Source organism: Gallinula chloropus, assembly GCF_964237585.1.
Source record: "Gallinula chloropus genome assembly, chromosome: 17".
Lineage (NCBI taxonomy): Eukaryota > Metazoa > Chordata > Aves > Gruiformes > Rallidae > Gallinula > Gallinula chloropus.
Genome location: NC_140102.1, coordinates 12038459 through 12053951, shown reverse-complemented (window position 1 = coordinate 12053951; position 15493 = coordinate 12038459). Strand labels below are relative to the sequence as shown.

The following is a 15493-nucleotide window of genomic DNA, read 5'->3' as shown; positions in this document are numbered from 1 at the left end:
AAAACCTGTTCTAGAAGTCATTTTACCATCCAGTTGTGCTTTGTTTCTGCCCGTGCTCTGCTCTTACCCAGACACTTTGAGGCTTGCCGCCCGAAGTGCACAGTGTCCAGACACACGGCGCATTTCGTGGCTCTCATGTTCAGCCCCACGTTGAAGCGATGGGGGATGTTATGATGCATTCGCTCTTTCAGGCGTCGGCTGTACTCTGCAAGGGACAACATCTGTTATCAGGATGAAAACTGTGAGAGGGATGAAAATTAAGAGTAGGTTTTGGCATTTTTAGGCCCAGAGAATAAAAACTGACTATGTATCTCTACTAAAGCTCCACTGAGGCTCTTCTTTTTCATCTTTTACTGGTGAACATGATTCTCTTCCCTGCCCATGACCTGGCCAATGCTGGACCAGCTTGTGGGTTCTGGCTTTTTCCAGCTAAAGTCTGGAGGTTTTAATTCTCTATCCACTCTTTGGGATACCATTAACTAAGAGCAAATGAGCAGAGCCTTCAATCCTTTACTTTTTTCTAATGATCCTCCCCCCTCCATTCTCAAGGATATGGAAGGGTATCCCCCTTTTCTAGTTAATAGTATAGCAGTGTCATCTTTGACCCAGTATCTTTCTTTTATGCCTAACCAAAGTCTTTTCCCTCTACCAAAAGGTCTCAATAGAAACTTTCTGCTCAACAGAAGAAATCTGCAGTTTACACAAGTAAAAATGTTAACTGCTAAGGAAACAGCCATAAATCCTTTTGATCAATGCAGATAGTACAGAAAACAGAGTCCTTTGAAAAAACTTGCTCTTAAAACAATTCATACTAATAATGACTTTATTGCAGAGGTTTCCAGAAATAACTTATATAATCCAAACAGAATTTTAAAGCAGAACTTAGCATCTAGTATTTCTATCATGAGAAAAAAAAAAGGTAGTAGACAGAAAAATAGTAACAGGGAAGTTCACCAAGAAGAACCTACCCTCTGGTGTGGAAGCTTCCTTCCTGCGACTGGAGGGTGGAGCTAGCAAACTGATCGGAGTCGGCTGATGCTCCGGTGAGCGGACTATGGCAGACATGATGATCTGCTGCCTGGCTGTAGCTGGAGTAGATGGATGAGGGTGGTCTGATATTTTCCGATGAGCAGCTATAGATGAGATAAATGCCACTCATTACCACAACCAACACATAACACTGGCCCATAGCAGTGGCTCTGCGTAACCACTCAGTGGTTACAACCCGCAGAAAAACAGCCTTACTGTATCTTCACAGCAATAGATAAGAATTAAACAGCCTATGGTACTGCTACAGAGGCACACAATTAAAGGCAGGGTTTCAGACCAAAACCGTGCCTCTCCTTCCAGATTCACCTTTTCTGTTAACCCCTACCTTCTTCACGAGCAGATCTGAGTTCAATGCGTGTTTTCTGTAGAGCCTCCTCCAGCTCAGCAGAACGAGCCTTCTCCTTCTCCAGTGCCACTTTCAGCTCATTGTATTGCAGGGGAACCTGTGTGGGTAAAGAAGGGTCCTCTTTCCGCCGACTAAACAGGCCCTAGCAACAGAAACACACAGACAACTCCTAACTCCTAGTAAGAGATGGCTTAAACTAGGCAAAGTGAAACTAGCTAGTGGCAGTCCGGCCAGAGGGCCTAATGGTAAGTCTGATATGGGTAAGGATGGATTTTTAGTTCATACTGGCACTGGAGAGAAAATATTGAGATATAGATTAATTTAAAGAGGGACATACGTTACCTGTTAGTACTCTCACCTTGAGTTTCCAAAAGCATCTAAACAGAGGATCTCAAAATAGGTGGTTAAAATTAAATTACTTAATTCAAAATGACAGAACGGCTTATGACAAGGATGTGACACAAGCCACACTGCCTGACTAGCAGTCCTATGCTGTAGCTACAGGACAGTCACTCTAGGTACACAGTATGTTCATACACACAGACGTGTACTTACCATTAAAAAAAAAAACAATAGCATGGTTAAAATTCTGCATTGCTACAGCCTGACTGAGGTGTAGCTACTGGGCTGTAACCCAGAGCCACAGAGAACACATTTTGCCTAGTATAGCTGGCAAGTGTGTGTTCAGCCACTCAGAATGCTCTTAATTAAGAACACACTTGTGTTACACCAAGAAAGGAAATAGGGTATTATGAATACACAGCACAGAACTAATCACAAAACCACCACTGAATTCCATGCCTCTCAAAACTTTTTCACCCACCTTTTTCTTTTTTGCTGGTTGGTCCATCTTTGCCTGCAGGAAATCAATGAGTTTGGTTTGCTGGGAAATAGTGCCCTCCATTTTCACTTTTTCGTGGGAATAGAGAACCTGTGAACCACACACACACATACACACAAGAAATCTCAGCTTAACAGTAAAACCAGGTAACTCAAAAGCAGAACAGAGCTAAAAAATAGCATAAGGAAAGCGTCACACACAAACAGCGGATCGCGTCCTACAAGCCCCCAGGAAGTGGGCCTTTAGGACTGGGAGCACACAGCCCTGCCCAGTACCTCCTCACCCTCACCTGAATGTTTTCCAGCTGATACTCCAGGTCACTTCTTTCAGTCTTCAGAAGATCTGCTCGATCTAGAGCCTCTTGCAGACCTTGAGTTAGGCGGAAGATGTGATTCTTTTGCAGATCCATTTGCTGCTGCAGCTTTGCCTGCTGTTAACAGGAAAACCAAGGCCAGTGTTTTGGGTTGGTTGTTTGCTTGTTTTTAAATAAAAGCTATCAAATGTTATCATTCCTTGTAAAATAAGCATCATTGCAAAACTTAAAAGCAAACAGACAGCTCTTAAAGAGCTGGAGAATCGCAATATTCTAGAACTTTCCTTCCTTTTGGGACGCATTATGACTAAACAAGCATTGCTTTGTAGTATATGTATATATAACACCATTTCTTTGAACTGCATGGTCAAGTTATTTTCTTATTTAAGCATTTAAAATCTTGCAATTGTTAATAAGACTGCACAAACATGAATTTCTCAGCACTATTTTCTCAAGCTCTATATGATCACTAGAAACCAACTCAACACTTTGTAATAAAAAATCCAGTAAGTTTTTTCCTATAAGGCAGGATAAACTCTTGCTTCTATTACCATATGAGATAAGAAAAATTATGTCCAATTGTCTACATCTGTCTCCCAACTAACAACAGAAAAGGACACATAATAAACTACTAATTCTTTCCAGTTTTCTTGATGAGAAAGTCTCCAAGTATGAAAACTATTAACGCTCATGTTCTAAAGCAAGAGCCAGATATCCCTCACTGTGATGCATACTGGAGTTCTCAACTCTGGGATAACTTGCCAGTACTCCCAAGTACCCCAAAAGGCTCTAATTGCCTGTAATCACCCTTCCCCCAAAATCCTCTTCTGCAGCCCCCTCTCCCACGGCCCAGGTTAGGTGCCTGCATTCACTGCCTCACTGATACAGCACACGTGCATAATCCTGGATGAGCATTCTGTGAACCAAGCTAAATATGCAAAAAGAGCTGTGAGAAGCGTCACCTGTGGCCTCCCCCATGCACCCTCAGCACAGGCTCCAGCACTGGTTTTAAGCTATGGTCCTTGCATTTGGTTTAGTCAGAGCTATGCTGTAAGAACACTGTGCCTGGGTATGGACCTTGCCTTGCAGACCTGACCTCACCACTACAGGCTTCTGTAATAATCACCAGGCCACTGGCCGAGCTTGATTCCCTTCACTACACCCACTCTGCTCTCCTTGTTCAGGTAGGTACTGGGGAACAGTGCCCAGTGGCTGCAAGGTCCCAGTCCTTGCCTGACTTGCTGTCACCCTCAGCTCCCAGCTCACCTTTCCTTGAGGAGCAGTTTGCTGTAATTGCTCCCAGACACAGCCACACACTTTGCAAAGTTTTAAGTAAAAACAAAACCTCCAACTTTATTAATCTCCTCAATTACATCGAAGAGGATAGATGTGTAACATTGCTAGTTGCACAACTTCCCCCTGCCTCAAGAGATGGAACCTTCTTCTGAAGTCCTAACATGAATTTCCAAGGTTACCTCCTCCAGAAGTCTCTGTTTGAGCTCCCTTTCTGTCTCAAGCTTCTGTTGTAAACTGCGAGCATTCATCTCCAACATAGCGTGCTTCTTCTCCAGGTCATTGAGCTAGGCAGGGGGGATACGTGGTCAGAATAACATTGAACACTAATAAATACAGCATTCCATAACCTCAAAATCCAACTTCACCAAGCACACACTAAAGAAAAATGATACAATTATCCTTTACTTACTGTAAGGGGGAAAACCAACCAAGCAACATTTTGGTATGCCATAATGCTGAAATGCAGGTATCAAGGTAGTGGAAGAGTTCATTGTATACTCTAGGCACTGTAGGCTGCTTTCTGCTCTAGTCTTTTTCAAAAGGAAGTCCAAGATCTTTAGCTTGAAGACAGAATTCTATTCTATGACTTCCAGTCTTTTCAATTTGCTTTAACATTTTGAAAAAGCTGTTCAAGACCACATTTCTACAAGTATGATCTCTAGAAAAGTATCTCATCTAATTATGAAAGTCCAAGCTTGAATGTTACTTACCTTATCAGAAAGGCTCTCAGCTTTGAGCTTTTGTTCCTTTAGTGCTTGCTGGAGGGCTAGAATCTCTGCCTTGTGTTCTTTGACAGCTAGTTCTACCACCTGGCGAGATTCAGTAATACGCTGATCCGCTCTCACTCTGTATTAAAATGGAAAATAACATTACCTAACTCCTTTCCAGGCTTGACCTCTTCCTAGCATACAGTGGCATCAATAACTCTTTCAGGGGTTTGCCTCGAATTCAAGATGTTACTTTATAAAGCCAGACTGTTTGCGGCAACACTTGTATATTACATAACCCTGTTCCTGCCCCTGCTAGAACTACAGCCTGAAAACTTCAAGACCCCACAGGAACAGTCAGGAGCAAAGACTATTTTTCCATATAATAAAGTAGAATATAATAAATCAAGACATTTTATAAATACCACTCCCCATGAATCGCTCCCTTGCAAAGAAACAAAAGGAACAATATCCCTGGTGAATGACGATTAACTAATAAACCATTTTTAGAACTACCTCACAAGAATTTATATTTAGTTCCAACTCCCATATCCTATTCTAAATATAATTTTTGTACTAGCTTCTATAAAGCATTTTCATCAAAGTTAATAAAAGAGGGAGGAGGGGGGAGAGACCTGCTCTGTTTCTCCGTATCCAGCATCCTCTGCAACTCTCTAACTCGACATTCAAACTGGGACTTCTCATCCCCTAGAACACTTCTCCATGCTTCCCACTGACGCTCTTTCTCCAAGAGTTCATCGTTCAGGGCCTCCAAGTCCATTACTTGCTCTTCCAGCATTGTACATGTTGTCTTCAAGGCCTCCATAGTCTAAAAATAAATCCTCCTATCAATTCTCACATCCCACATCCAGTGTGCACTTTAAGCTTCAGCCTTTACCATTTAAATTACAGTACATGCAAATTGGCAGCAAACATAAGCTGGTAAATCACAACCCATTTATTTCAAGGCTTCCATACATTTGCTTGTGATTGCTGTTAATGTCAGTTCTATCTCATTATGAAAATTTAGAAATTTCTAGGGTCACAAAATTGAAATGAATAATTCTAAGTTACAACATCTTCAGAGTGCACCATTTCTAAATAAAATTGCATCAAAATACAATGGGAAATACCAGAAATTTCCATTCGCTCAACTGCTCTGAGAAGGAAGGTTTAAATGAGAAATGATTTAAGCCACTGCCTCTGGAAGCATATTCATTCCATAGAGGTACCCAGATTTAAAAGACTTCTTGCCTTTCAGATAAGTAGTTAGGTATCAAAGAGACTGTGAACCAGACTCATAGCACCTTACTTGTTTCTGACTGGTAAGCTGCATTTCTCTCTCAGTGATCTCCCGACGGAGATGGTCAACTTCACTTCGCAACTGGACAACCTCATCGTTGGCCCCTGAGGCCTCATCAAGTTGTTTGGACAGGAAGAAATTCTGATTGTTCAGTTCTGCATTGTCTTCACTGAGCTGGTTCAGCTGCTCTTCCAAATCTGTAATCACCTGGAAAGAAAAATAAATTGAATTTCATGTCAGTGAGAACAGTTTCCAAAGTAAGTGTTCTCCTCTCACAGAGCCATTTGTTGCCAAGCAAGGAGACAACCTGGCTTCTTTTTTTTGCCACCTCAAATTTCAACAAAAGCAATATTGTAATGGTAGATTTTATGCACAGGAGTGTAGTGTACTTCAATTAAGAATAGAGTTTTGTTTTGTACAGAAAATAGCTTTTTAAAAAAATGATTCTATTTAGAGTATAAATATGCTGTGATGCAACTTATTATTTGAGGACTATCACATCTAAAGCACTGGATTAGGAGTCAGGAATTCTGGTTGTATTCTCAGATCTGCTGCTGACTTAACACTGTGTCTCTGCCAAACTACTTCACCTTTTTTTGCCTCAATCTCCCCTTAAGTGAAATTAGGCTGCTACCTCTCCCCGAGGCCTGCAAGTGTGATATTTAAGAAAACTGACCCAGAGGTGCAATAGAGGCAGTACAGTCTGATTAATCTGTTTAGCAGGCATTGACATTATGTATGTAACACTGCATATAACCAGGACAAGCACAAAAATGTTAAGAAATCTATTCCATCAAAGTAACTGCATAACGGATGGCAGAACGGGATGTTGGAAGAAAGCAAAAAGTGTGGCAGCACAACAGACTAACAGAAAATCAGTGAAAAACAAAAATTCAACAAGGACAACACCCTTGCCTTTAATGAAGTGGAAATATCCATTTGTTTAGGCAGAATAGCATTATCCTATAGGCTTCAAACTACATTCCCCTTCAATTTAAAGAAAACTATGAACAATGGTGGGCCATTTTCACAGCCCTATTTGATTTTTATGAATGAAAGGCCATGAACACAGGATAGATTAATACCTCTACCTCCTCCTAACTCAAAGCCTATGTCATTACAACAGAAAAGAACCTCAGTATAACCTTGAAATCATAGAATCATAGCATAGTTTGGGTTGGAAGGGACCTTTAAAGGTCATCAAGCCCAACCCCTCCAGAAACTGGAAAGCTTTATACAATTCCTGTTCAACTCTTACAAATATGTTCCAGAAGCATTTTTGCCTAGATATCAAAGAAAAGTGGGTAATTCATTAAATGTGAAAAATTAAATTCCCAGAGCACAGTTGGCCACACAGTCAAATTTAAATGTCCCAATTTCCTATACAAGCCAAGGACTTAAATATCAGAAGCAGCAGAGCATACAGCTCTTCTCAGCTATCTGGAAAGATGACAACCATTTCTTTTTGAAGAATCTGTAACACATCTATTGGCAGCCTTTTACCATGCCTCTCCTAAATCTAAATTAACAGCATCTGATTTTTAAACTGTCAGCAGAAAAAGTCCAACTGATATTACTCCCTGATGGGTGAAGGGGAGTTCCTGCCACCCATGTTTCAGGTCAGATCATTCACACTCAAACACAAGAGTGTACTCTTACAGCCCTATTCAAAATACAATTTATTCTGTATTGTATGTGTCAAGTTTTCAAAGAACACAGACTGTATCATGAGGATGTGTTAGTGTCTATATTGCTGTAGGGATAAGAACTTAGAAATGTATTTGCATAAACAAAAAAGTACATTTGTTTTTACAGGTTTACCTGGCATTCTTACAAGTAACATCTCAGATTTCTACAAACTACCAGATAAAACAATCTCTACTTTTCTTCTGTTTTTATTTTTGTTTAACCACACCATGTATCTAGGCTGTTTCAAGATCTCTTTCATGTATCCATGGTTTCTTCCATATGTATTTTATATATTAATACAAATACTTTCTATAAAAATTATTAAACTAGTTTTGAAAGACAAGAAAGCAGAGATGGGGAAACATAAAATTGATATAGTGAGATGCAGAGTTAATATGTCGAACTACTTCATTCATTTTTCAAAGTGGCTGCTTTTCAAGTTGATTTTATCCCCTAAGGGCTGGAAGTTAAGCTCCCATTCACCCGTATTCTATGTTCTGAGATTTTGACTTTCCCTGAATGTAACTAAGATTAAACCAGACCATTTTGATTTCACTGTTACATTTTATGTAATTGGATATTTCTGGAAAACTTAGGACAAATAACAAAGTAGTTTTCCTGAAAGTATCTTTATTGGAAATTTAAAAATGGCTTGGCTTAAATTCCAAATATATTGTAACATATATAATGCAATCTATGTAGACTGATAGATTTTTATTTTGAGAATATTTGTTCTTCTTGGCACAATTTTCCTTTTTTTCACAGGGAAACGGGAAATCTGTTGACAAGTTCATTTTTTAAAAGCTTTCTGCAGCTACATATAACCCAAGAGGGTACAGAGCTTATAGATACTATAAAGCCTAAATAGTACTGGGTGACACTGTTACAGGTGTGATATGCCTGTCCTGGGATCCAAGAAGAAAGAAAACACAGATCAAAAGAAAACCACATCAGATAGGAAATGTTGTTAGGAATATGTACAGACATACAACTTATGCCAGAAGCCCGAACCTGAAAATAGTGAATAGCTTTAGTTACTTTTCATTACAGTTAAGGAAATCCCCTGGCAAAATAACCCAAATCAACCAACCCTGAGCTATTCTGCAGTTTAATTTTTAGGTACATTAAAGGAAGGCCTGTAAGAAGACACTATTTTATCCTTTAGCAACAGCTAATGTCATTATAAAAATTGTCACATTTAAAGTTTATAAACCAACCAAACACTTGAGAGCCTGGAAAAGTCATTCTAGGCAGCCTCATCTGTGCGACTCTGTCATCACTCACACAGCAACTGAAATTTTCTCTTCAATCTTTGCACTTCTTCATCACAACTAGTCCACAAAATAGAGATATAATCTAACTACAGCAAACTAGCCTTGGTGGATTGTTCACTACATGCCACATCTAAGCACACTTAGCTCTATCTTCATACTGATAGAGTAGACTGTATCTCATTTTTAAATATTACACAGCAACTCAAGCATAGCAGCTCTTTGGCAAAACTGACCATACTCAGCACAATTCCCTCCCCATTGCATAGTTTCAGAGGAGCAAAGTGTTTCTCTATTGTGAGATTGCACAGATTCACAGCTATTATACCTGGCCCTACAAACATCTCCAGGCATGGATCATAAATGGAGTATCATAGCAACAAGCAGTTCAGGGCCATGATGACTAGGTTTGCGTATCAGACACAACATACAAAATTTAATCCACATGTTCCATGAGCAAAAATAATGAGGGAAAGGAGAAAAGGAAGCAGCTTTACAATACTACAAACTGCACTCTGCAAAATTCTCTATAACCTCATTCCTTCATAAAGACTCCTCAGTTCTCAGATGCTACCAAGAAACGTGCAGGAACATGCTAGAACACAGCACAGCTAAATGTTTCAGAATGCTATGGGCAGTGTGTCATTTTCAGACAACTTCCAGGCTAATGCACAGTTTTACTCTATCTGTTTCCACTCCTCCCCACCCCACTAATCTTCACTGGAAAGCTAGCTGTCAGGAGCAAATAGGAAAAAATAAAAATATACATCTCAGACCCAAATTATTGTGAGAAAGCAAGAGCAAGCATCAGCTTAACCTACGCACATCTGGATCCAAGACACAAAGCTTTTCCAGTGGAGAAATACCAACTATTCCCATGAAGCAGAACACCAAGCCTCTTACTGAACACACCTGCAGATAGAGACCAGCCTTGTATTCTCTACCTCTTTGATCAATATATAACAAGAAGCTCCTCACTTTCTTCCCCTCTCCATAGTCAAACATCTGTGACTTGAAACATACCTTACACAGAGATCTCAGTCTCCAAACTTCATCACTGCTTAGCTCAGGTACCCTCTTCTTGTTAGTAGCTGCAGAATACTAGGGCATTGGAGAGGCTGCATTCCTCTCATTCCCACAGCAACCCATCATTAAAACAGTCTCCTGTACTCCTCTATCCTAGTTCCCAGAAGATGAGCTGCCCCTAACAACTATGAGCCTCATCCTCCAATGAGGATGTCATCGTCCATGGTGAAGGCCCCATTAGCCTCTTTCACTGCAACATCTCATCCACACTGTAGGAAGCTGACTTCTTGTCAGGCTACAAAACCTAGAAAGCTCTACTGTTGCATATAACTGGCATCCACCACCCCATTTCATGTGAAATGAGGCTCAGGGATAACCCCTCCCACTCAACAACCAATTTTTTCCCCCATTTTTATGAATTTACCAAAGCCACAGAAAAGTTTTTGCCTGGCTATTAGCCTTGTTACAGTGGGCAAGATGCCTTGATGCTAAATTATCTTTCAGATTAAAAGTATAAAATATCTTTAGACATATTTCTGAAAGGTCTCAAGAACACAGATTATTCTTGTATGTCAACACAGAGTATTCTTGAGCCAACGTGGAATCAGGATCTTAAACCAAAGTCAGCAGGACTTTATGGACGACTGAAGTTCTACATGTACCTAACAGGCTTGCAAATCTAATCCCTCAATATCCAGTCTCATAGACAATGCAGAATCAGGCCTGATAATGCTTGAGACAGGAATATAGGATGGTGCAAAAAGAACCTGAAGGGAGGGAGATAAACCTTGTTTCATTGGAGGAATCTTGAATAAATGGAAATGCAAAATCCAATTAGATTAAGAATTGTCACTCAGCTTGCCAGACTAAAGGCAACAGCCTGTACCTGAAAGAAACTAGAAGATTCAGGTGGTGGTGCCCTAGAATAGCAGAAGTATGTTACTAAGCTGAGTGTAATTACTTTATAGGATTCTTTTTTTTTCCTAAATATTTATAGACTTTACCATCTGCTTACAGAATGTTTTCTTTTTGGAACAATCCTACTATTATTTAGATAACTTAGCTGCATTTTTAACTTAAAAATATGCCAGTGAACCGACAAGGCACAATTAAGTGTCAAGTGGAAACCACTGGCAAATACATAAACTTTCCTATGTAAGAAAATGCCTTTTGCTTTTAGATCTTCTTCTGATTGCCTAGAAAACATTCAAGTGGATTTTATTTCTGAGAGAATACTTCTTTAACTGTAGGGAACTAGTCTTTCTCCCTCAACAGATTTGCAGGATGAGCCATCACTGTGAGGAGATTTTGATAAAATATTGTTCTTGGAGTGTGCCCACATGCAGCTGTGTGTGTGTACAGCAGGGACCACAATTTACTGTTTTTACTGTAATTATGTATCCTATTATTTCTTGCACAATTGAGAGACAGAAGGCAAAAGCTGACGTTTTCTTTTTGACTCCAACAGTAAGAGTGATGTCACAATACGAAACAGTGCAGAGCTACCAGAGCAACTGAATATAAATTTGCAAACAAGGCAGAGGTTCTGACCAACAACACAGCAATGGCCTCTACATATACCCCTAAACACAGCAGGTTTAAAACGAACACAGAGGAGAACCTAAAAAAGGTCTGCTTTATCAGAGACCTCAGCAGAAGGAATAATGAGTGTACAAGGAAAGCAGACACACATTTAACACATAAGCCTACTCTACGATTAGAAGCTGTGAGCTTTGTGAAGCAAGGGAAACATAAGAAATACCAAAGGAAGTAGATTAAGTATTTTTATTTAGCTTTTGAATACTATGAAAGTACTGAAGTAATTCAATCTGTCTTTCTTTCCCCCTTCTGTCTAATCGTATTTTCATAATTTTATGCTGGTTTGGGCTTCTCAGTAAGATTAAATGAAAATAATTCCATCCCAAAATTTGTCAGACTAGCTCAAGGAGTTTGTTTGTTAGAAAGGGTATCTTTTGAAAACTTGCTAATAGAATAAACCCATTCATTATCATGCTGCATAAGTAACAGAATATTACAATTACCCCCTTGAAGTGTTACCTTCTTTTAAAAGGAGTATGAATTCTAATCACCTTCAAGTAGAATCATGTAGTCACCCAAAAAAAAACCCCCAACCAACCAAATCCTGCATCAACCTGGTCACAAACAGATAAAAGTGAGGCTGAAACATCCAGTGAAGGCACCATAATAAACACTCCCTGATCCCTCAGTGTCAGTAGAAGATTGTCCTATATTTTCCTCTCAGTGCTCCTCAGCAGACAGGATGGACAGCTTGAACTACTCATAACACAGAACAAGAAAGTTTCTACCCGTGGGCAATTAAATTATACATGTGTTCTCCTGGGCTGGAAAGAGAATGTATGATGAGCATGTATTATTCATTTAGAAACTATTTAATTAATTTCTTATTGATGAGGATGTCTGATCCCACTTATCCCACTGAAGGGCCTTACAATGCACAATACTAGAAATCCTTTTATCCAGAACCTCTGAAGCTGTCAACAGTCTTGAAATGTTATGGGTCAACCTTCACTGCTGGAGATTGTTCACCACACTTAAGAGCCAAAGTGTTACCAGGTAATGAGTTGCAACCTCAGAAAGTCAGCCTACCAAGCAGTGGAAAGCAGCTATGGATGTTCTACAACTGTTTTTTGCCTACATGGAGATAACAAGGATTTTCATAGAAACCTGTCCTGTTTAAAGGGCAAGACAGAACAAAAGAAGATACCTATGGATGTAAGATACATGACAGCACAGATGGGGCTAGAGGATCAAGCTAAGTAAACAATGAAGGGAACAAAGTTTCTCGTGCATCATTTTCTTGTTTCTTTCTTCATGTCAGTATTTTATATGAACAAGAGAAGAATCTCCTTGCTTAGTGCTAAAGAGCAACGGAGGAAAACAGAGTAACTCTCATCCTGAAAAGATATTTTCAAAAGAAGAAAAATTACACAGTGTGAAAAATTAAGTTTGAGGAAATCACTGGAAGTAGAGAAACAATCAAGGTTATAAAACAGCACTTAAGCCCAGCTTACAGAAAAAGCCTAGAAAGGTTGTGAATCAGTGCTGACCCAAAAGACCTTTGGTCCAGTGGTCCTTTTATAATTCACATTGCTGGAAGACAGATGCTCTCCATCAAGCATTGTAAGTCTGAAGACAGTGTTAATCTGCAAGAATCCCTATTGACTGACAAGCGCTCAGACATCCATCCCAGACTGATGCAATGAAGCTAAAAACATGTCAAAAGTTCTCAAGCAATAGAAGGTGCAGATTAAGATCCTCGAGCCCTCTCTGCTCTCTGAGCAGATGACTTCATGTCAATGTATTATTTGGAACCACAACTTTCCTTGCCTCTACAAACAGTGGTGAAGTCCTCCTTAAAAGCCAGAGTAGCATGAAGGCTTTTCCACTCTGGCCTAGACCTACAATGCAGCTCAGGATTTGGACAGGTAGATCTTTTCTTCTTGTGAGTGGAAAAGATCTTCACCTACAATCAGTTTTTGCAGCTGCTACACCATTCTTATTAGCTGCACTGCAATGAGATATTTTAATTTACTTTCTTCTCCAAAAAGAAGAGTAGTGTCAATTTCATGATTGGACTAATACCTCAAAATTGAGGTTCACCTGAAACCCTAAAAGAAATCAAATCCAATCCGTCCAGCTCCTACTAACACCTTGAAGCCAGAAGTCCTTATTAGGAACTAGTGTCGTCAAGGATTAAGTAAGTAAATTGTTTGTTTCCTTATCCTTAATTTCAAAATAATTCAATGATCTGTATTTAATACTCACTGTGCAGCTATTACGAAGGGCTTCAAATTTACGCTGGATTTCATCTCTATGTGCCTAAAGGAGGTAAGAAGTTAATCATCAATTTTTCATACAATAGAATTCGAATCCAACAGCTGTTGCTAAACAAACTGCAGAACAATCCACCAGCAAGCAACGTTTGGAAAGCAGATGCTGCAGGCTATGAAAGCACTCTGTAGTGGCAAAGAACTGATTAGCAAGAGTCACATCCTACTTCACCAAAATACACTGGCACTCCCAATTCCACATTACTTTAGAAAAATGTACAAACTTGAGAATAGAATTATGAAAATGGTTCCATCTGAAATGGGCACCAGAAAACAGATCAATTCTGTGTTAAGTTTGTACATTCTTGACATTTAAATTTGACTTGGTTTTACTTCCATATCCAAATTGGTTTATCACATAAAATAAATGCTGTATACAGTTTAACACTCACAAAGGAAAACTGTAATGAAGTAACCCAAACAGCTCTGCCAATCTACCTGAATCCTACCATAAAGTAGCATTTAATCCTGAGCCTCTTTAAAAGGCAGTGATGGAACATAACAATCAATTCTTTGGAAAACAGCATCCAAAGTATGAAAAAGTACAAATACTTATTTAAAAGAAGGCAGTATTGCATGCACTGCTTCACATCCTGATTCACAAGCAAAGCATGGCAAAGCAAAAGTTCTTGTTTCAGCCTCATGGCCTCTCTCAACATTCAAACTGATTTAACATGTCTAGTGTCATACACTATCTGAAAACTTAACAAATGAAAGGTTAGCAGTGCACTGGCACGTCCAGCCACCTTTCTTCATTCAGAACATTTTCCTTAAAGCCAAGAGACTAAACAGGAAAACAAAAAGAACTGTTCAGCAGAAGTCAAATATGAGAGCTCAAAAGCTACCTTACCACAACAGGCAATGTGAAAATAAAAAAAAATGCATATTAAAAAAAAAATCCATAGCAGAAACACTCCCAAGCCCACCAAACTGGACTATGTTACAAAGGCTGCTCCAAAAGCACTACCAGTTTGCCAAAATAACTGAAACTGAGTGAACACAAGTCATAAACAGTCATCTGGTGGTGTAGGGTAAAGATACCAAGCATATCACCATCCCATTAGCAGTGATATTTGTTATTATGCAAAGCTTTCAGATGGGAGAGGACCCCAGTTTTGAGCAAAAAAGAAACTGATGCATGTTCTATTCAATAATTCTTCAGCCTTGATGTTGCTGCTGTACTTTCCCAGCACGTACCCGCTTTAGACCAACTCTGAGTGAATGGTTCTCCCATTCATCTCCTCAAAGCATCAACATAATACAAGCACCTATCTCAGCTGAGCCCACCATCCCTTCTGAAAAATAGCAATGGCAGAAAGACTCAGAACAGCTCTTTGATCAAATGCCACTGAACAAGAGAACATACATTTTCAGCACTTAAAAATAACTGTGTTTGAAGGTCATTAAAGACTGCTGCTCAATGGGGGCTAGCTGGTAGCAGGTCATATACTCCCTCATTCTCCCCCCTCCCCGCCCCAGCTCTGGGAATCTTTTATAAGGAAATATTTAGAAGCCAACTGTCTGAAAACATCTTTTTGCCCTCAAGGGACAGCAGCCAGCAGCATCTAATTTAGAACTCCATTTATTGGAAATGGGGGACAAAAAAAATAGGGGGGGGAAGGGTGTTTGAACTTTTTTCCTTTCTATCATTCACAGACCTCATCAAAGACTGCAAGACACACATAACAGTTTTTAATGGAATAAAATTATGTGCTAATGCCACTATTTTCCTAGGAATCTGGGTGGTTTTATCCTGAATAAGAATCCTCAAAGCAGGAA

The 15493-nt window shown here is 39.5% G+C and overlaps 1 protein-coding gene across 1 annotated transcript in view; it reads right to left on the bottom strand.

Moving 5' to 3' along the window:
* CIT (citron rho-interacting serine/threonine kinase) overlaps positions 1-15493 on the bottom strand; it is a gene marked incomplete at both ends in the record, with an annotated part of 71942 nt that overhangs the window by 14147 nt on the left and 42302 nt on the right. The window contains 10 exons of the mRNA XM_084272064.1: positions 68-205; positions 969-1133; positions 1376-1538; positions 2220-2327; positions 2527-2667; positions 4026-4130; positions 4557-4692; positions 5189-5382; positions 5866-6063; positions 13650-13703. Coding sequence (XP_084128190.1) covers positions 68-205; positions 969-1133; positions 1376-1538; positions 2220-2327; positions 2527-2667; positions 4026-4130; positions 4557-4692; positions 5189-5382; positions 5866-6063; positions 13650-13703 — 1402 coding nt within the window. The remainder of the gene's footprint in view (positions 1-67; positions 206-968; positions 1134-1375; positions 1539-2219; positions 2328-2526; positions 2668-4025; positions 4131-4556; positions 4693-5188; positions 5383-5865; positions 6064-13649; positions 13704-15493) is intronic.